Source organism: Neolamprologus multifasciatus, chromosome 11 (genome assembly GCF_963576455.1).
Source record: "Neolamprologus multifasciatus chromosome 11, fNeoMul1.2, whole genome shotgun sequence".
Lineage (NCBI taxonomy): Eukaryota > Metazoa > Chordata > Actinopteri > Cichliformes > Cichlidae > Neolamprologus > Neolamprologus multifasciatus.
In genome coordinates this window covers 31,111,563-31,133,742 of record NC_140449.1, presented here as the reverse complement: position 1 = coordinate 31,133,742, position 22,180 = coordinate 31,111,563, and the positions used below count along the sequence as shown (strand labels likewise).

The following is a 22,180-nucleotide window of genomic DNA, read 5'->3' as shown; positions in this document are numbered from 1 at the left end:
GACTGAATGACTCGCTGGCCTCAAAGAGGAAACCTTACACATTAATACAAAAACTGGACTTTGACAAGAACATAAAACATGATAAAGAGCATATTTTATTAACAATTTGACTTTTTCTCTGCAGTTCCGAGAGTCCTAATCCAATGTTAGTGATGTCTTCTTTTCCTAAATCCAAAAGCTCACTCTTTGAAAGTCACTGGGACTGTCTGTAAGTAATACAGGGGCACGCCCCCCTTCAGAGGCCAAAACAGTCAATCCACCACATCCCACATTATTCAGTAAATCAGTAAGAGTCTTGAGGTTAACACATTCCAGAGTAACTCCGAGCATTCAGGTTCATATACTTAGATTTGCGTTATTTACCCCTTTTCAGTTACTGTTACATTTTACTGTATTTGTTGTGAAAAAAATCTCCTCCATATTTGTTTTGCTTTCTGTCCTTTATGAGTCGCCACATACTAGCATCAAGTGCAGCTCAGCTGGCAGGATTGCAGAGAAGAAAGCTTTTAGTCTGTGGAGGTGTGCATAATTTTGAATTTGTGGGTGAAGAGGACATGAACAACATCACAGTCAAATCATGTTGTAGCTGGATGATAGTAAGTATCTGACACTTGTAAAGAGATCTACTTCATATTTTAAGAAGCACTTGATAGGTAAGAAGGTCTGCAACACTGGTGGCCCATTAAGGTGGAGAATCATAGAAGTGCTACAACTCCAACTTTTATTTCAGCTTAAAAAAAAAAGCTGTGCTGAGAGACATGCTAAAATGCTTGTTGCTGGTTGTATGTGAAGAAAAGGCTACCAGTATTAACAAGCTGTGAAATGAGGTAAAGTCACTATATCAGGGGTAGGCAACCTTTCTGATGGCGAGTGCCATTTAAAAGTTCCTCAGAAGTCAGTGTGCCATATGATTGCATTAGCAATAAATTTAATAACGCGCTATATGAACAGTTACACATTATATAGAACCACTTTATAGAATTATATTTGGTTGCAGATGTTGGCAGCTGTTAGCGAATAATTATCAGCTATTTCGAAACAAAAAAAAGACACTTTTTATCCATAACAGCAAATGAACTGTACAACAGAAAATACAAATGCTACTTATGGTGTCCTCACAACAATGATAAGAAAAATAAACTGGTCCAATATGGCATGTCTGTTAATACAGAGATACACATGTTAATGTGATCTCTGGTCTCCCACTCAGAGACACGTGTCTCCGAGCGTCCAGCATTCAGACGGCTACCTGAGGACTCATATGAGAGTAAATCTGCTCACACAGATTTGTAGAGCCAAATACTGTCAATAAGGCCTCTGCAATGTTCTGAAGACAGTTAAACCTGTCAGGTAGTGATGTCCAGCAGGTGAAAATGCAGCTCCATGAACACGCACAGCTGTGGATTCCAGCTGCTTCGATGTTGCATTAACTGGCATTAACTCAGCCAGTTAATGCGAGACAAGTCTAGCTGCTCATTAAAGATTTCTGGTTTGATCAGAAAATAAAACATTGGTCCATACACCTGAAAGTCCCAAAAATGCATTGTGTCTAAAGTCTACGGATGTATCCGTGTATCTCCGTGGTGCTGATGCTGCGCTGAGCGGACGGCTCCTGAAGCTTTTGAAGTGTCGGAATGTGGAAAGCTAGTAACGTCCCTCTCACCAGTAGGCTAAGTTATTTTTAGTCTGGTAGTTGGGGTTGTTAGTTAAGATACCGTCATTAAGAAGCGGCACAACTAATGTGTCTATGCAAGCTGATTTGCGATGTGCACCGCTGGCGTGGCCATTTATTTTTTGATGCACCTTCTCAGATTAATTCACTGCGTGTCGTCCCCAGGGCTGGACTGGGACAAAAGAAAACAGCCCGGGCATTTTGACTAGAGACCGGCCCCCCAGGTATTAAAGCCATAAAGCCTTTGAATGAAAACAAATGCTGTTGTGACAGTGATGTACAGTCTTGTTGGTAAATGTATGATTTCTATACGTTTTACATCAGATGACAGCTTTGGTTGTAAGATTCAGATAATTATTTAATAACAGCCAGACATTTTAAATGAGAATAAGAAAATATTCCTTTGTGCCCCCCTTTCCCTGTTACATTCTGAAGTGGATGGAGCAGACTACAGAAACTCTATAAAATATAACCAACAAACACAAGTGGTAACACTTTAACTTTAATTGTAACTGTAACTTTTAATGGCAACAATCATGGTCTCAGTCACTAGGATGAGTCTTATTTAATGCACTATGAGGACAATTTCGTAAGACATGGTCCCAAAGGACGGTAAGGCTCAGCTCAAGGCTTCACGCTGGGACTTCAGTAATCAGTGTGTGAGGTCACAGTGACCAAGCCCATCTCTTATACCTCACATTTCGAGAGCCACTGAGGTAAGGGAACATTAACATCTCAAAAAACTGTCAGTAGCCCACTGTGACTGAATGAACATAACAAAGAGCAGAAATTCTTCATGAATTTACTGAAAATTGGGATCTTTCATGCAAACTATGGGCAAGCACAGTAATCTGCTCACAACTATTGCAAGTAACTGGGTGAAATTATGACAAATTTCACTTCCAGCAATCATTTTCTAAATGGCCAGTACCTGATCAATTACAATTAACTCTAGGCTAGCAATGATACAAATCGGGCCCGAAATCAGGTACTGAAGGATGCAACCATCAGCCATCAAATTAGACTACACATTTTAAAATAAATCATACAGTATATGACATGTTGATATCAGGTACTAACTCAAAAGTTAATATACATACACAACAGGGTCTTCAGGAACACTCTTGACTTTACCTTTGTCCTTTTCTCGAAGGTCGTTGAGGTATTTTAGAAGCTCAGCGTTGGCCTGAACACAGTACACTTCTCTCGTCTGTAAGCCTCCTCCACAAAGCCCTGTCAGGTTGCTACGTCGACGGTCTTGTTGGCTCAGCAATGTGTCAACCCGACAGTCGCTCCACTCTGTGGTTCTCCAGGTGTAACTACAAGGTGAACATAGAACATGGAACGATGGGCAACAGTGAGAGAACCAACCATGCGAGTAATGCATGTAATGTAATGCAAAATAAGCATATTTACAATCTTGCAGACATCACTTTACAACATAAATATGCACTTGATGTTTATAACCAATGTTGTATACACTCCTCAGTTTACTATGCAGCCTTTACAAGGATGTGAAGCATCATTTTATAGCTGTGTCTCTGAAAACCTACTAGATTTTCAGACACATCAGTGTTGGACAACAATAAGTTGCTTAATAAACTGTTGAAATAATGTAAATACATTTTTTGAATGTGGCGAACACTAACATTGCTTGCACTAGCAGCTTTCTTTCTTTCCTGTATTGATCAAGTCAAGAGATTAAACTTTGATACAGCCTGTTTGATAAAGCCTGCTTGTTTACAACTTGTCAGAGAAAGAAAAGAGTGCTGTCCTCTGCAGTCCTCTTTAAAACAAGAGTTAACAGGCATGTAAATTTGTAAATTAATAACGAATAAAAAGTTTGTCTAGCTGACCACTGTTTCTGGGGTCAACTCGCAGATGAAGCCACCATTTAATTGTCTAGTCCGCTAGTTGTACACATCCCCAACAGAAACATCCGGGATGGGATTAGGATCACACACAATTATAAATTGATATATGCTAAACCATCTGTGAGAATGCTTTTAATGTTTTAATGTATGGGTGTGTGTAATTTTGTGGAATTAGAATATCCTTACAGTCTCCATCCATTTGTCTTTACTTTGTGTCTGGCACCAGCCCAAGCACTTAAACTAATCTATCTCAATATGCTGTCTCACTTACACACATGTACGCAAATAAACACACAGGCCACCCAGAAGAGCACATTAGCTGGGTGGTGTGTGTAAAGGGAACTCAGCAGGAAGCGTGTGTTGTCTCATTCAGGTTGAATACCAAACACTTTGGGTTCGCTGTATTTGTGCCTGAGCCTTATATGAATCCCTGCAGTCTTTCTTAACCATGCTATAAATAAGAGGTGGGTATCATCACAACATCACATGCAGTTCTATCCCTGTGAAACATGAGCTCCTGTTGTGTACCATGCTATGAATTCCACATCTACACTTTACTCAATTTTTTTTTAAGTCCCTGCTCACTCCCACCTGTGCTCCCTGCATCTCTTCCCTATCATCAGGAGTGACTCACGTGGCACAGGGTGGTATGGATTCACCCTGAGGTTCACAAGACTCAAACTCCTCCAGGGGTGGGCACTCCGCCCCCTCGCCCACGGGGAACTGGAGCACCTGTCTGGTCCGAGTCCGATTGCCTCTGGGAGATTCAGGGTTCATGCAGGTTTTGGTGCAGGGGCTCCAAATGGTCCAGTCAGTAAGCTTGCAGTCCTTGGGGAGAACGCATGACTGGATGGTCAGTGGAAGGTCCCTTGTTAAGCACATGCTGGGAAAAGATAAAGAAGAATGACATGAAATCTTAGTGATATCATAAGAACATTAATGCAATATCAATTTGGACTGTTGGTTGAAAAGAAAAAAATATTTATAGCTCCAACAAAACTACAAATAAAATAGAGAACATGCTACACTTGTAATTGAGCCCTTGAGCCCCAGTCAACCAGCCAACCGACCGACCCCTGATCCAATTACGCTTTCATAGGATGAATGACGGGGTAAGCCCTGGGTAGGTTATCACCCAAACTCTTAATCCAAATGTTCAAAATAACTACAAAAATTAGTAATCTAAGTAATCTAAATTCATGTTTTTATTTCAGAATAGTTTTAATAAGTTTTAATAACCTGAACTAGTCAAAGGTCCAAAAGTATACGATGTCTATCTATAGTTTACACTATTATTCCCATTATTTCTCTCACGACATGAAAATCATGGAACTGAAATAGCAAATAAACTCATCTCAAATGTGTTCTGGCCTACAGAGGTGTTCAGTTTAGATCAGTTGCTCAGGTTGTGTTTTGTTTATCTTTTTGTTAGTTTGCCGATGCTGTGACACCATGAGTGCAGAGGGTTATTGTGTCCATAACTATCAGTGATTACCACAGACAGAGGTTATAAAATTGTAACTGTCTAAAGTGATGGCATTACAAAAAAATGACGTTAAATTAAATAATAACTGAATTTTCAGAACAGAGACTTCCAGATATTTTTCCAGATATTTTATCACTTAAAAATCAGTTTTTGGATATAGGCCAACATTTAGCATACAGATACAGCATTCGTGGTAAGAAAGCCGCTAGAATAGGATAAAATAATCCTTTAATTGTCCCACAAGGGGAAATCTGGGTGTAACAGCAGCAAGAAAGACACATATACAAACAAACAGTACACAAGACACAGAACAGAAACATACACAATTTTTACATATTTACATGAAGGACAATGGTTACCAAAAACAGAGTACTGCACCGTTACTAAATTAAATAAAATTAAATGAAGTTAAGAGGCAAACTCTGATTATAGTGTGAATCGGTTGATAAAACAGTGCAAATTGCAGCACTGATGTAAACATCTATGTTTGTTGAGAGGAGTTTTGATTGTACAGTCTGACAGCTGCAGGGAGGAAGGACCTGCGGAAACGCTCCTTCATGCATCGAGGACGCAGCAGTCTGCCACTGAAGGAGCTCTGCAGTTACATATATTAGTCAGAATATAATGTGTTAAAATGTTTTTCTTAATAAAAAATACCAGATATCAGCATTGTTGAAAACTGCCTGTAGATTCACTGACTTAATGAATCCACTTAACATTTCACTATTCTACTTCTTCATCCAAGTCATGCGGTGTACAGCTTGCTGATGCCTCATTACAATGGCACTGAAGTTTTCAGCAAGCTCTCAATTCTATTCTAATGTCAATGTGCCAAGTTGCCTGTTGGCGTAAGACTTTGCATCGACATGTGTGATACCACACATGAAGCTTTGAACCCTCCGCCCTTAACTGTCGTTAGCTTCTCATTAGCATACACACTGCATAATCAGTTTCACATTAAGAGTAAAAAAGCAATGGTATGGCACGGTGTGTGTCAAGTGTTAAGACAGCCAAAACAACTTCTGATCAATCGCTCACAAACATCTTTTGATCATCTAAACAGTATTTAGACATAATGAATAACCCGTCCTCTTTGGGTCCCTTCCGAATCATTAGAAATTTGCTCTGACTAAAGCCGACTGCTTTCTGGTACTCGTTCTCGATGTCTTTCCCCTTGAGGCAAAGCAGCTGACGAGCTATTAGTGCTAATTACAGCTCTGCTTCATTTAGAAACCTCTCATTTAGACGTTGCCACCACACTTCACCTCCAGCAACTCAGACTTTTGGTATAAATCAGGAAATGTATGAGCTCAGTTGTGCTGTGTCTTTTTTTTCTTTTAACTCCTGTGTCTTCACAGATTAAAACACCTCTGCAGTCTTTGAAGTGCTACTGGAGCGACACTGTGAAAAATCTTACTTCTGTTTTTCTGCCAAACACGCTCGGTGTGCCGGCTCATCTTGCTTGGGAGGAAAACAATGAGGAATTTAAACAGTGAATGTGGCGCACAGAGGGTGATGGCTCGATTTCCTGTCTCAGATGGAACTTCTTGTGTTTTTAAAAAGCCCCCTAATGCAGCCAGTGACCCATTTTCTCAGCAGCTGGATCCTTTGAGTCGTTGCCGTTTGTTGTGTGCATGCCCGAGCATTTTTGTGGAGATTTCAAAGTTGCGAAAAGAAGTCATTATTTCTTCATCTCAGTCATTCAGACAGAATGAGGACACAATCAGATTCTATTTAAATAAGTAAGATGACGTCTGAAAAATGCTCATTCTTAAGCATGTAGGTTTAATACATCTACTTTCAGTAATGATGCAGTCAGCCAGAAAGTCTGCATACTGTAATTCAACACCTGTACACACTTGTTACTTGAATGTCAAATGACCAAAATTGATGTGGGTCAAAATGATTAAAGCAGCTTTTTTTAATAAAAGAAAAATATCTGAGGGATAGATGTGGCCTCAAAAAATAAAAAAATAAAATTAGTCGATACCTGTACGACCTTCCCCATATGGAAAAGAAATAGAAAAAACTTGCATAAGATGTGGCCTACTTCATATAGTGAATCATATAAGGCTTATATGATTTACTCATGAAAGTGGCCACTTTCTCATCCATCCATCCATTCGCTTCCGCTTATCCTTTTCAGGGTCGCGGGGGGCGCTGGAGCCTATCCCAGCTGTCATAGGGCGAGAGGCAGGGTACACCCTGGACAGGTCGGCAGTCTGTCGCAGGGCCAACACACAGAGACAGACAACCATTCGCACTCACTTTCACACCTAGTGGCAATTTGGATTTTCCAATTAACCTATCCCCACAAGCTGCATGTCTTTGGACGGTGGGAGGAAGCCGGAGTACCCGGAGGGAACCCACGCAAACACGGGGAGAACATGCAAACTCCACACAGAAAGGCCTGATGGCGGAATTGAACTCAGGACCTTCTTGCTGTGCGGCAACAGTGCTAACCACCGTGCTGCCTGCCACTTTCTCATTACTCTCATATATTGTTTTAGTAAGTATCCAAAACATACAAGTTTCATTTATATAATTTTTCAGGGGATCTTATATCTGCTTTCACTCTTGTATGCTTTTCATACAAGTTTCACACAAGACAGATACAAACTTTATAAGATTTATATATATCTTTTCCATATGGGTCTGCATCGAATTAAGTAAGAAACAAGCCCAATCAACAGGACAGCAGCACAAGTTATAAGGAAACTGGCCTGTTTAGGATGAGTTTTGGGCAACAGAGAAAGAAGCGACTCACTGACAGATGTTCATCAAACGAAATTGGAAATGAAGTGAGCAAGATGTTTGGAGAGCACCCGGTCCGCAGATGACTGTTTTTTTTGTTTTTTTTTTGCTGCACTGGGAAGTTTGTTCCACTTTTTTTTTCATTTTTTTCCGCAAGTGGCAAAAACAACTATGAATATTTTAGAACAAGAAATAAACAAGTCAAGGATTAATATTTATGTTCCTAAGGGCATGTGAGTTGTTTTCACGGCTCCTTTGAAATATTTGATCCCAGTTAGTGGTGAGAGCTTGGTGCAAACAAAGCATTAATGAATAGATTTAGTACATAATTGATTAAATCTTAGAGTACAAGTGGCGTGTGACTGAAATGTGATATGAATAGAGGCGTGCTCTATTGGCACTGTCACCAAATCCTTCTAAGAGATCAGAGCCGTCGCAAAAGCACAAGTTTGAAGGCAGCAGAGACGACATTTTAACTTAATGTCAGTCAAGGAACAGAAGGCGAGAGGATGGATCCAAAGAAGCTGCTCTTTAAAAGAATAATTGATTACTTTACATTCACTTAGTAAAGACATCAAAGGTTTACACCAATACATGTTACAGAGACTTATTGACACCTGTTTGGCGTTTTACAAGTCTCACAGGTGTAATTTGCAACTTAAACTAAACTGTCCAGACTGCATGCACCACATCCTCGGATCTGTAAGATCTTAGTGAGCACAACCTTTGAAGAGTCAATAAAATATACCCTGTTTATAAAATACCAAAGTTAGTACACGAGCGATGAAACTTTGGTTTTTGCTTTCATGCTGAACAACTTCTATATGTAATTTTTGTGTTGCTGATAATGACAGTAAAGTTGTTTTTTTTTCATCTGTATTAAGTTAGTCTGTGTGTTTTCTGTCTTGGCTATGCAAATAGTGATGGTCAAGCACTTGAATATTGTCAGCAGCTATTTCAGCAAGAAACATTCGGGCAAATAATGGCAGCTGTGGTGAAAGGGTTGTTCCTTTTTTTTGTATGTTTTCACCATGTGCGGCTAGGAAGAAGGTAGAGGTTGGTTAAGTACCAATTTGAAGGTGGTTTGATCCTCTACTCTTTATGTCAAATTATCCTTGGGCAAGATACTAAATCCACAGCTGCCCCCATTGGAGTGTGAACGGCAAATGTTAGGTTCAAAGTGCTTAGGCATAGAGAAAAATGTTATTTCATAACAGAAAAGCAAAACTGTGTGTTACTATTTCCACGCGTTCAAAGGTAGGAAGGCATTACGACCACAGTCAGACAGCAGGCTTTCAATAGCCTCTTGGTGGTATTTACATTCGGTGAATGGGCTGTACTTTACTTCCATTCACATATACATTTATGCAGCACTTTTCATACTATACAAACAACCAGTCTGCAATTTGTGAAAAAGATCAGGAGCCTCAGTAGAACATGTAGACTATGAAGGCTACGAGTGTGTTGTTAGTCATTGCTGCTGTCAATCGAAAGTTTCCAGAGTAATTACATTTTTCTAACTAGAAGTTGAAGTTTAGAACTTGAACTTAACTGTTAGATTGGAAAAATCATAAAAAGAAATTGTGTAACAATCTAAGTAATTTAATTATTTAATAATAATTTCCTATTATTCTATCCCACATGGGATGCAACAAAATGACAATACAAAAGGTAAATGCTATTATAACATGTGAGAAATAACTTATCCTTTCACATACTCTAGCAACATTTTAGTCCTTCAATATCTAATATAAAATAACCTCCAAATGCAACTAAATTAACTGAAAAATATAATATATTCCAGTCTGCTTTGATGATAGCCTTCTTTTTACCACTATTTCCAGGATTTTTTTTCTTTTGTGAGGGTGCTTCATAATATGATAATCTGCTAAATCCATTTCATTTTCCTCTTACTTAGCTAGCTGCAGTTCTCACTGAAATAGCCCATTATGCTTGGTAGCATATTGAAAGCTATCCATGGATCATTGTAGATCTATAGCCATGGTAAAAAGAAAGCAGTAAGGTTTTAGATATCAGGACATAATAGAAATAATCAGATTCTTAACAGGCCTTAACAAATTCAACCACAGATAACAACATATTACTCCATGTTATTATTTATTCACCAAAAATTGAACCAACAGGCAGAAGCAGTGTAAAAGTATATTGAAGCAAGTATATTGAAAGTATTGAAATATAATAACAATATAAGTTTTGGCAGTCTGAATCATAACACCATGCCACGAAGGAAAGACATCGCCAATGATTGTGAATGATCTCCAGCAATGATTTTGTTGCTGCCCATCAATCTGGCAAGGATTATAAGACCATTTCTCATTCTTCAGTGAGAAAGATTATTCATAAATTCAAAAAATTAAAGGCTGTTTCCAATTTTGCCTGGATTGGATGACCTAGGAAAATTTAACCCAAGGTCGGAGTAGCAATGCTAAGAGAAATAGCGGAAAACCCAAGAGCCACATCTCAGACTCTAAAGGCCTCACTTAGCACGTTATTCATGATGGTGCAACTAGAAAAAGGTGTGTGTCTTATTTGGAAGAGTTGCCAGGAGAAAGCCTCTTCTCTCTAAAAATAACATGGCAGCCTGGTTTAGATTTGTAAAACTGCATCTGAACCAACCACAAGACTTTGCCAACAATGTCTTTGGACTGATCAGACCAATGTGGACATGTTTGGCCATAATGCAGAGTACCATGTGTGAAGAAAACTAAACACTGCATATTAATGCAACCACCTCACACCAACTGTCATACACTGTGTTGGAGGGGTAATGATTTAGGCTATAAAAGAAGCCCACACCAACTCAATGACTTCAATTACTTTGCAGTCATTGAGTCAACTGCAAACTCTATATACCCTTATGTATACTATGAATACTTCTATGTAAAATGTCTCTCACAGCTAAAGTGTGGCAGAAACAGGAAAATGATCTCAAGCACACAAGCAAAATCACACAAAAACGAATAGAATCAAGGTGTTGCAATGGCCCAAAGTTCAGACTGCAACCTGATTGAAATGATTTGGATAAACCATAATAGTGTTGTACATAAATAAATGCCTGCAAACCTCAATGAACTGCAGCAACGCTGTGTACTTTAAGTTATTGCTGCTAAAAGTGAATCATTAGGTGCACTTAGATTCAGACACTGCTTCTGCATTTTGGTTTAATAGTTAAATACATTTTGAAACAATGTAACATGTCATGTGATGTTATTTATCTGTGGTTGTATTTACCTAATTTTACATCCCGGTAAAGACTAAATATTTTTTATTCATGTCCTGACATGTAAATATTAGAACTACGGAAGAGGATTAGGGCCACTGGAAAAAAAAATCTGAGAAAAAAGTCAGAATTCTGAGAAAAAGTCAGAATTCTAAGAAAAAAGTCAGAATTCTGAGAAAAAGTCAGAATTCTAAGAAAAAAGTCAGAATTCTGACTTTTTTCTGAGAATTCAGGAAAAAAAAAAGAAGACGTGCCCACTTTTTTTCCCAGTGGCCCTAATCCTCTTCCATATAGAACAGACAGAATATGTACCTTCTCTTTTTAGTTTTTTTACTTTCTTTTATACCATTATTGTATTTCCAGATTATTTTAGCTGCTGAAAGCCTAAGCTAATCTTGGTTTGCAGTATAAACTGTTTCAACTTGCAGTGGAAAACCAACTATATCATATAGCTGTCAAAGTAGTGTTAAGCACTTTGAAGTATAGGTAAATTATGTCCCCACTCAGGATAAAAACAAGTAAGCATTGGAAAAGATGCGTAGACCAGATGGGAAAAACCAGCAAACCACACCTAGCATACAACTCTTGTCTTATCCAGGACACAAAACTAGACTGATGGATGAATCGGACTAATTTTGGGGTTCAGTATTTTGCCCAAGGACACTTGTGAAGCAGATCAGCCGGACACCTTCCAGTGACTAGCCACAGTCGCCCAGCTTGGCTTTTTCATTTTGGTACAGCAATGCAATCCTGCGATCTTCCCAGGATACAAAATGTACGCAACTGTAAATGAGCTCATTAGAGATAATGATTCATAATATCAATTAGCCAGTCAGAAAAAATTGTTTCTCCACAACAGAGTCTGTGGGAGGGACATTAGACTTTAGCACCGCCTAAAATTTACTGGGGAACAATAAGTCTGATGTTTACTTGATGAATGTAAGTTTTGAGAACAGCATACTGCTAGAGTATCTCTGTGGTAATTAATCATGTTAGAAGAGATACCGTGAAAGTTTTCTGTTAGCAGTGCTCTTCTATCAAATACGGTGATCTCTAGCAGAGAGGGGAGTAAATGTTTGATGGGCATTTCAGGCAGGAACTAGAGTGAGTGAGATGGAGCTCAGAGCTATTTGATCTATCTTATTTTGAGTCAGACAGTGTAGCTCACAGCTATAGTGTCAGGGCAAAAGATTAGATTCCCCATCAGCTTAGCAGTATAAGTGGAAGCACTCGTACAGTTAAACCATGTATTTTGGGTAAAAGTACCCACTGAAGGTGTAATTTAGTGACCTATTTGAATAGTGATCTGTTTGATGTGGTTCCAATTTTTCACTTTATGATATTGCTTTACAATTACTGACTTCTTTTATCTCCCACTCACAATTGATGTCTCTCAAACCACTTTCTTTATCTATATCTTTAGAGGTTTCTTTTAGTAACTTCACTCTTAACCCTCTCAAGGCAGGCGTTGCAGATTTGCAACAGTTAAAAACTAACAACCTGATTACCCCACATACATATTTTATGAGTTTTTTTTTACTCAGAAGTACCACTGCAGGACTTGGTTGTGCATTGGCAACAAAAAGTTTAATTTGAGCCTGAGAGGGTTAAATCACACATAATGACACTAGATTGTCCACTTGTCTGTTATGTGAACATGCCGTGTTGTTCTGCAGTTCACTCTTAAGCATAAAAAGATTTCCATTTGCAGTAATTGCCCCGACCCCTACTATGTGCATAATTGGAAACCTGGATGTGGGGAGAGGAGCAGCAACAAGAGACAAGAACAGAACAGAGCAGGAGCATGCATGACAACAGATCTGACACTGATGATGAAACGTTATGAAACAACACAAAAAGGAGGACCTGGAATGAAGGTGGGTTGCAAAGCAGCTTGGAGCATGCAGCAGGCTAAAGCAGCTTAAATAGAGTGTCTTTATAATAAGTCTGAACTAAAATATATTAAAATGGAATTAAAAACAATTAGGTTTTTATTTCCAGAAAATTATGTTTTGGGTTATAATGCAATATTTTTCACCTCTTTTAAAGCTTTGTTTTCTTTATTGGCGTGGTTATGCCTCCCATCTATCTCTGGGCAAAATATGTGTTTCTTACTCAAAATACACTTCCTATGAAATACTTTAACTATATATCCATACTGATGATTTGTATCCATGAACACACACACATGAGTTAGATTACTTTTTTGCGACTATTTCATGTTTTCTAATGAGGCCGAGCTGAGTGGAAAACAAGCAGCACAACACATCAGGAAGAAGCTGAGAAATCGATATTTTCCTGATTTATTTTGGCCATGTCAACAGACCTGCTAACACTTTGGCTCTGTAGCATTCATCAGAATGTGGGAGAGAGGTCCTGTCATTTATATTCCTGATCCTACATCCTATATACATTTTTGGATAGTATGACATGAATTAAAAACAAAGTAGTAGTAGCTAGCATCGTCGTCTCATAGCAAGAAGGTGCTAGGTTTGAATCCACCAGCCGTACCGGGCCTTACTGTGTGGAGTTTGCATGTTCTCCTTGCGTCTGCTCTCTCCGTGTACCCCACTCGTCGCCCAGTAACTATGGAATAGACTCTAGCCCCTGCACAATCTTGAGCTGGAAAGTAAAATGTACGGAGGCAACAAGTTCTGTACTGAGTATTCTGTTTTTTTGTATTGCATATAAACTTTTAAACTAAAAATCATCTTTCAGTTCACCATGTGTCATATATTAAATATAGGGATTCAATACATCTCTCTCTGAGAAGGCAGCTTTGATAGATTGCACCCTCTGGCAGGAAGAGCTACACATTAAAGTCCAATGAAATGCAGAGTGGCAGGGGAGCCATGTTTGGCCTCATGATAGTGTTTGGCTATGATATACACAGCATTCCCTACTTTATGCTCTGAAAGGCGCTGTCAGAGAGTTCTCTTTGTTTGTCCAGTATAGGCTCATCCACACCCATAGGGGCCTGACTGAGGCTGCACTGCAATTAATGAAGGGTTTGTGTAAACTGTGCCTTTAACCTATATCCTTGGTTACCATAACCTTGTTCCTTCGTTTTTTTGCAAGAAAAACATCCTTTTGGTGGCATTTTGAGCAACGCTTGATTTGTTCAATTTTTCATAAAACATCTGATTCGAAACCACAGGGCAAAACACTGAAAATTGCCATATTTCAAAGTACCACACAGATTCATAGTTCAGATTGATCTCATGTCACAAAAGGAGTTTTTCTTTTCCACTTCCATCTTCAGAAGTTGACATGAAATACATTGTACAGGGAGTTGTGCCTCATTGCTCTGACAGCACAGCAGTGACAAAGACACAGCGAATAAACATCCTCCCCTGCATGTCACTTCATGACAGGGTGAAGAAAAACTTTCAGGAGGACAAATTTGGCTTCATGTTCAGAAATTCACCAGATGACCCTTCTGACAAAAATAAATGGACAAAAATACAAATACATAGAGTAATCAATAGTCAGCAACACAAAGAAAATATGAAAACAGACATATTGATTACATTAGGCAAAAAGCCTGAAAGGCAGAGGAAACATGCTTTAGTTTAAAAATTCAGCAAAAGCATTTGCAGTAATACCTAAGAAAGGAAGCTTAAATTTATGCTGAGGGGGAATAAAAGCGCACACACAAACAAAAGAACCAACTACATACACATTACCACAAAGATATTGCCACTCACTTGCGTCCCACAGTGCTCCCATTCCTATGGATGCAGGTCACCTCCCGATTCTGGTAGCCCACCTGAATGTCCCAGAAGGGACTCTCTTGCCGGTTGAGGCGGTTCCTGGTACGCTTCTTCTGGATAAGCTCCCTAGTCTCGGGATCTTTTACTCCTGCCCTCTCCCGGAGCCCTTGCCCTTTGCCTTTCCTGCGTTTAACTTGGCGAGCTGTCCGAGTCTGCGGGAGGGCACAAGGGTTCCACGGTCCAACCCTGAGACTGTACATGCCCTCTGGACCTGTGCAAGGCCCTGGTTTGCAAGACTGGAACTCAGTCAGGTTGGGACAGGCAGCGCCTCCAAAAAGCGGAGGGACTAGGACACTGCGTACTCTGTTCCTGAGGCCTGTTCCACACGTTTTGGAGCAGGATGTCCATGGCGAGTACTCAGAAACCACACAATCCTGAGGGCAAGGGATCAAACATGCCTGCTCTAGACGAGGCTTGGGTTCAAAGTACTCACAGATGGCATCCTCTGCTGGAGATCCGTCTGACTTGAGTATGCAGCCCACCTCCCGGGTCTGAATGCCCTCTTCGCCTCCACTGCACGTGAACTGCCGTGGGGCCCCAAAGGTCCTTGCTGATACTGGCACGCACTCATTCCAGGCACCCAGTTTCCAGTCATAAAGGTCCTTGTGCCAGTCGCACACACGGAAACAGTTTCTCTGGTTTGAGGGACGCTGTGCCTGGTCGCAGTTGGTGTGAAGTGTTGTCCAGCCATCCACATGGGCACACCAGACTGCCCGGCTTTGGCTGCCACCCAGGCCGCAGTCGCTGCCCATACATCTTCCCCATGGACCTGGGAAACAAATGAACAACCTCAAATCACAATGAAGAAACATAAAACAATGATCCTTTCATCTTTAAATGACAGGAAAAGCACTCAGGAGCATTGTAAGAAAACTTGTAAGGAAACTCTAAACACAACACATCACAATACGGCTTTGAAGAAGCAGGAAATTATATTAGCAGGAATAAAAGATGCTAGTCAGATGGAGGAAGTGAAACAAAACAGCATAATGTCACAGGCTGGACTCGATTGAAAGTGTAGAATAAACAAATAAGACATATTTATCCTAATAATGATGAATTGAAGGCACTAATGCCACTTCATGTGTATCTTTAAAACAGAAATCCATATGGAAGCATCATTTAATCGAATGCTTGAAACCTAATTCTAAACCAAGAATACTCTGTTTTCTTTTTCTCAGCTAAGAAAAAGGCACATAATACATCTTCAAGGATGACACAGTAAATTCACAGACTCTTTTAATATGCCCCTTGATGTAAATGTGCTGAAAAGCTGTCAGCAGCTGAAGTGAGTGCAAAAATGTGTCATATTAAATAAAAATAATCCGCCGCCTTGTTTTTGCACGACGCTTCGGTCAGACACAGCGATTCTTTCTGCATGGTAAAAACTGGGTGGCTGCCATTGAGGCGGGGAGGGATGATTAGGCAACGCAAACACAATGTGCAACAGTAGAGATTATAGGTGATCAAACGCAAGCGTCTGAAAGTTAATTTACGGGGGCAATGAGTTATCTGTGGCATTTATCGAAGTCTATTGGCAACCAGCAGAAATTGGTTGTGCATTAGCAACAAAAAGTTTAATTTGAGCCTGAGAGGGTTAATGGCAGCACAGACTGAACAGACAGTACATAACAGGACTAGAGGAGGGGAGAGGTTGCTGTATATGTGGTTTAATAATTAAATATACTACCGGTACTGACTCAGGAATACCGACATGTAACCTCAAATAAAAAGATGTTCTATATTTTTCTTATTGTCTGAAAGTTCAATTACAATGTCAAAATCATGACATGATCTTGTTAAATGATTTGTTGCAGCCTGTTTAGATTAACCTCCTACCATTCATCAGACCCCTGTTTAAAGTTAACATAACACGCTTGGCTGCTCAAAGGCATCTTTTACAAAGAAAAGCCATTATGACAAAATATGTAAAAGTCTTTATTTGGCAGCTACGGTTACTTCTAGTTTTCTGAAAGTAAGCATTTTTTCATAAGCATGTGGCTACAACACAACCGGACCTTATCGCTAAGTGGTTTGCTGGCATGAGGCGAATAACACTGGCCTACAGTCAAAATGCTTTTGATATAAATGTAGTCAGACATGACTAATTTAGGGTTACAGCAACTGAAAATGATGCTTAAAAATTTCAGTAATTATATGCAATTCTCTTAGTTTAAAGATCAAAAGTTATCAATCAAAACCAAAAATGACTTAAATACATTTTGACTGCTGAATGTTGGAGAAAAAAAAGGCCCAAATGGGGATATGTGTTGATTTTCAGGTGGCCATTCGTCCTAAAATATTCATCCAATTTTCCATTTTATATCACAATGTGCTGTTCTCCTGTGATTGTTAATGATGATACCAACATTTTTTGGATTCTAGATAATTGATGAAACTGACATTTTGCAATGCCACAACGTCCCACCTAGGCTCAACACCCTGACCTGGCTTGGACAGCTCTAAATAAATTCGGAGCAGCTGTTATTTATTTGAACTGATATAAAATAATGCTAACTTTATTTTCTAATGTGATGTTTCATATTAACCTCCTAAGACCCGAACTCTTCTAGGCCCTTGTAGAGCAAAATGTAGTATTTTGGTGTGGACAACCCAAAATGTGATGTCCACATATGTGGACGCTAGGTCCTAGGAGGTTAAGTCTGTTCTATACCGACTGTTTCCCAATTTTTAAGATGTTGCAATTTAAAAAATTGTTGGTAACCATAAATAGACACAAGTTTGACAATTTAGTCAAATTGAAATTGAAACACCTTGGTATTTTAATTGTCATATCTGGATTTAGCACATATTAATCTGCATGCTTAGAGGTTAAATTGATCCTGCTGATTCCTTTGCAGAGCATCTGTTAGTGTAATGCTTCAAATCCACAAGGAGCAGAAGTATCCGTCAGCATATCGAAAGTCTAGTAATGTGCTGCTTAAAACAGTCTCCAACAAAAGCACTATTTATTTCTGTTTCAAAGGTGTTGCTAAAACCTTTGAGCATTTTAAGTTTTAGCAATTAGCCCCTTTCTACTTATGGATAGTCCTTTGACTGATCCTAAGTACTTTTGACCTTAATGGAAAACATTGTGATGAGATGGAAAGGTAAAGGACAACTGAAGGACAATTTATAGGGACTTAGGTAAAGTAGTGAAATGACGTGCTCAGAGAATCCGGCTGCACTTATAGTAAGTGGATTAATGATATGGTTGATGACACACCATTTTATTGTAGTAAGACTTTACCTAAGATCCTAGTTTGCCTTGTATAACAATATAGACCTTAAAGGGGCTTCATAAAATGGATTTCCTGGACTCTACTAAATTAAACTGTTTAAGAACTGCATGTGCGGGTGGGTACCTGTGTCTGAGATGACCATATTAGGAATATGCCCTCTGAATATGCCTGAAACTGAGTATTTAAAGCAGTTTGAAGGCTGAGCTTTTGTCTCATGGCCTAAACTCATTATTTCAACCTTTGCCATGTTTAAATTAAATACAAGCATGCACTATTGTAATACAGGGTGGGCCATTTATATGGATACACTGTAATAAAATGGGAATGGTTGGTGATATTAAAGTCCTGTTTGTGGCACATTAGTATATGTGAGGGGGCAAACTCCTGAAGATGAGTGGTGACCATGGTGGCCATTTAGAAGGCGGCCATCTTGGATACAACCTTTGTTTTATCAATAGGAAGAGGGCCATATGACACATCAAACTTATTGGTAATGTCACAAGAAAAACAATGGTGTGCTCGGTTTCGATGTAACTTTATTGTTTCATGAGTTATTTACAAGTTTCTCTTAGTTCACAGCCATTGACATGTCGAAGAGGTTAACACGAGAGGAGCGGATCAAAATTGTGTTGATATCTGGTGAACGCAGTAACCGGGTCATTGCAGCAGATTTCAATGCAAGACACCCTACGAGACCACCCATCTCCCATGCTACAGTTAGCAAACTGCTTGCCGAGTTTCGTGAAACTGGTTCAGTGTTGGATTTGCCAAAATGTGGACGCAAGAAAACTGTCACTAAAGAAACATCAGTGGCTGTCCTAGCTTCATTCAGCAAGAGCCCACAGCGTAGCACTCGCCGCATGTCACTGGAGAGTGGCATTAGTCGAACATCCCTTCGGCAGATATTAGCTACTCACAAATGGCACCATTACAAACTCCAGCTACTGCAGCATCTCAACGAGGATGACCCAGATCGGCACACAGAATTTGCAGAATGGGCAAAACAAAAATTGGAACAGGACCCTCAGTTCACGCAGAAGATTTTGTTCAGTGATGAGGCAAACTTTTATGTGAATGGTGAAGTTAACAAACAAAACCACCGCTATTGGTCTGACACTAACCCACATTGGATGGATCCCTCCAAGACTGTTGGAACATCAAAAGTGATGGTTTGGTGTGGTATATGGGGTTCAACGATAGTGGGTCCATTCTTCATCAATGGTAACCTCAAGGCCACTGGATATTTGAAATTGCTACATGATGATGTGTTTCCCTCTTTATGCACTGAAGCTGGCACGTTCCCTGAGTTTATCCAGCAAGATGGTGCACCACCACATTATGGGTGCCAGGTCCGAGCATTCCTAGATGAACAGTTTCCTGGAAAGTGGATTGGTTGTCGTGGGCCAGTTGAATGGCCCCCAAGGTCTCCCGATCTGACCCCCTTAGACTTTTATCTTTGGGGTCATCTGAAGGCAATTGTCTATGGTGTGAAGATACGAGATGTGCAGCACCTGAAACTACGGATACTGGATGCCTGTGCTGGCATTTCTCTGCAGTGTTGCTATCAGTGTGTGAAGAGTGGGAGAAGAGGGTTGCATTGACAATCCAACACAATGGGCAGCACATTGAACACAGTTTATAAGTGGTCAGAAACTTGTAAATAACTCATAAAAGAATAAAGCTACGTTGAAACCAAGCACACCATTGTTTTTCTTGTGACATTACCAATAGGTTTGATGTGTCACATGGCCCTCTTCCTATTGAAAAAACAAAAGTTGTATCCAAGATGGCCGACTTCTAAATGGCCACCATGGTCACCACCCATCTTGAGGACTTTTCCCCTTCACATATACTAATGTGCCACAAACAGGACTTTAATATCACCAACCATTCCCATTTTATTATGGTGTATCCATATAAATGGCCCACCCTGCGGTATAAATATGACAGAAAATAAGGGAAAGTATACATTTAACTACAACTTGAAAAAAAAAAAACTGAATAAAGAACACAGGGTCTAATTTATGTTTCACCACAAAAAAACCTTGGCTGACATTACTAAAACCGTCTTAACCCTGTCAGCCCAACTCAGCTGGTACACCAAGGAGGCTGCAGAACACTCATTAACACATGGGTGGCTGCACTCTGACTGTGTTATCCAAAGGTTATTGATACTACAAAGGAAAAGAAATCAAACTAATTGGGAAACTTCAGTTCAATCCCACATTAACCTCTCAGCTAATTGATTACTATCCGGAGCTGAGCCCGGAGCTGGACTCTTTGCAGGAGACGGGCTGTAAAGGTAAGGGCACCTCTTGCTGACCCAGATCCAGATAAAAATCCTGGCAAGCAACCAGGAGCACAGTTCCAAAAATGGAAGCCTATCATGAAGCTGCCTTGTAGTCTGGTCTTCAGTGTCAGCAGCCAATGTGCCAGACAGGAGTCATCGTGATGAAGCATACACAGGAGCCTCTAAGGCTTAGAGTCTAAGCTTATTTGAAATGGCTGGTTTACCTCACACTGTATCAACACACCATTTGATCAAGTGATCTCTGCCTACTGGGCATCTACAGACTCAGCTCTCGACTCATTTGTAGAACTTGTGGATTTGAGAAGAAGTGAAATATATTTAGGATTCCCAGACCCTACAATATACAGAAAAAAAATGGACAAGAATTTGGTGACAGTGGGAAGGAAAAACTCCCCTTTAACAGGAAGAAAGCTCCGGCAGAATCAGGCCCAGGGAGTAGCAGCCAGCTGGTGTGACTGGTTGGGGTTGATGGGAGGAGAGCGAGAAAACAATAATAACTAATGATGAAATGCAGAGTGGTGCATAAACACAAAAGAAGCAGTGCATTATGGGAATCCCCCAGCAGCCCAGGCCTATTCCTACATGAACAAGAGGGAGCCTAATTATAAGCTTTTTGAGTGGTTGAATTTTGATGTGATGTACATTTTTAATTGAATCCAATAATTGAAAAATGTGTACTAGAGTTTTTTGTCTTCACAATACAAACTGACAAAGACGGAGAATATTATCTTGAGAGCTGATATTCAGTTCCAAGCAGAAGAAATAAAATGTATCCAAAACCAAAAATGCAGCAGAATCAGACACATCCCACTCATATCTAATCTATCCCAGACAGAAGTTATCTCCTCTAAGACTGTTCTCTGGCACTGCCCTTCAGCACTCCTCGGGCTTAGTAATGTGGAGTTAAAGAGTGGCTAAAGGTCAAAATGCTTGGCCATATTCAACATGATCTAAGCAGAACAGTGGCAGCCTTGCCTGATGCTGTAGTCTTATGTATCTTCTCAGAAGAGAAAGTTTGCTATGTCTGATCTTTACAGTTGCTTCCATGTTATGTCGCTCTGTTCAGACACAAAGCTGGAGCAAGGCCTTTTTTCTCCAAATGTAAATCAGTGTGAAAGTCGTGTAGCTTACAGCTAACCTTTCAATATTGTATGCAGTCTGACAGGTTCATTTAACATTCTGAAAACAAAGTGTGTCTCGCCTCCATTTATCACAAAGTATTCAAAGAATTATCCATTACGTTCACTCAGCTGCACATCACACGTTTGACACATATCTGATTAGTAATCTTTTGACACAAAAAAACAGGTGTCATACAAAAAAATACAACCCACATTTGGGCAAGTCATTCAATTGTGTTCCATTTATATGAATTTTCTTCTGGATTTTACTTGATATCAGAAGACAAATACACAAACACAAGCCCGCATATTGATGAAACTTAACAGACGACTATGTTATTAAAGTGCATGTACAGAAGTCCCAGTTTTAGCCAAATATTCTTTTGGCTGCACATTATTATAGCTAATAGTAATGTTACTGATAACCTCATCATGTAAAATGAGGTTATCAGTGTAAATTATTTTACACTGATATAATTTTTCATCATGTAAAATTATTCAACTTTAAGTGCTCATGTCATCAATGTGATATTTGACTCGTGATACAATACACCCCTCAAACAATTTTACCACTGAAAATTGTGAGATACATTTGCCACATGCAATAAAGTACTGGAACAGCTACTAATGCATAATTTTGACACTTGTTGGTAGTTGTTGGATATTAATATAGGCCCAACCACCCACCCCTCATTTATAATATTTG

The 22,180-nt window shown here is 39.6% G+C and overlaps 1 protein-coding gene and 1 long non-coding RNA gene across 3 annotated transcripts in view; one reads left to right on the top strand and one right to left on the bottom strand.

Moving 5' to 3' along the window:
- Positions 1-22,180, bottom strand: part of thsd7ab (thrombospondin, type I, domain containing 7Ab) — a 218,367-nt gene that overhangs the window by 128,831 nt on the left and 67,356 nt on the right. For both annotated transcript variants that reach the window (XM_085178478.1, XM_085178477.1), the window contains exons 2-4: positions 14,735-15,569; positions 4,181-4,429; positions 2,807-2,991 (exon numbers count right to left, since the gene is read on the bottom strand). In XM_085178478.1, the coding sequence (XP_085034604.1) occupies positions 2,807-2,991; positions 4,181-4,429; positions 14,735-15,569 (1,269 nt within the window). The remainder of the gene's footprint in view (positions 1-2,806; positions 2,992-4,180; positions 4,430-14,734; positions 15,570-22,180) is intronic.
- Positions 1-22,180, top strand: part of LOC146508835 (uncharacterized) — a 97,220-nt gene that overhangs the window by 16,442 nt on the left and 58,598 nt on the right. The gene's annotated exons all lie outside the window — the stretch shown is intronic.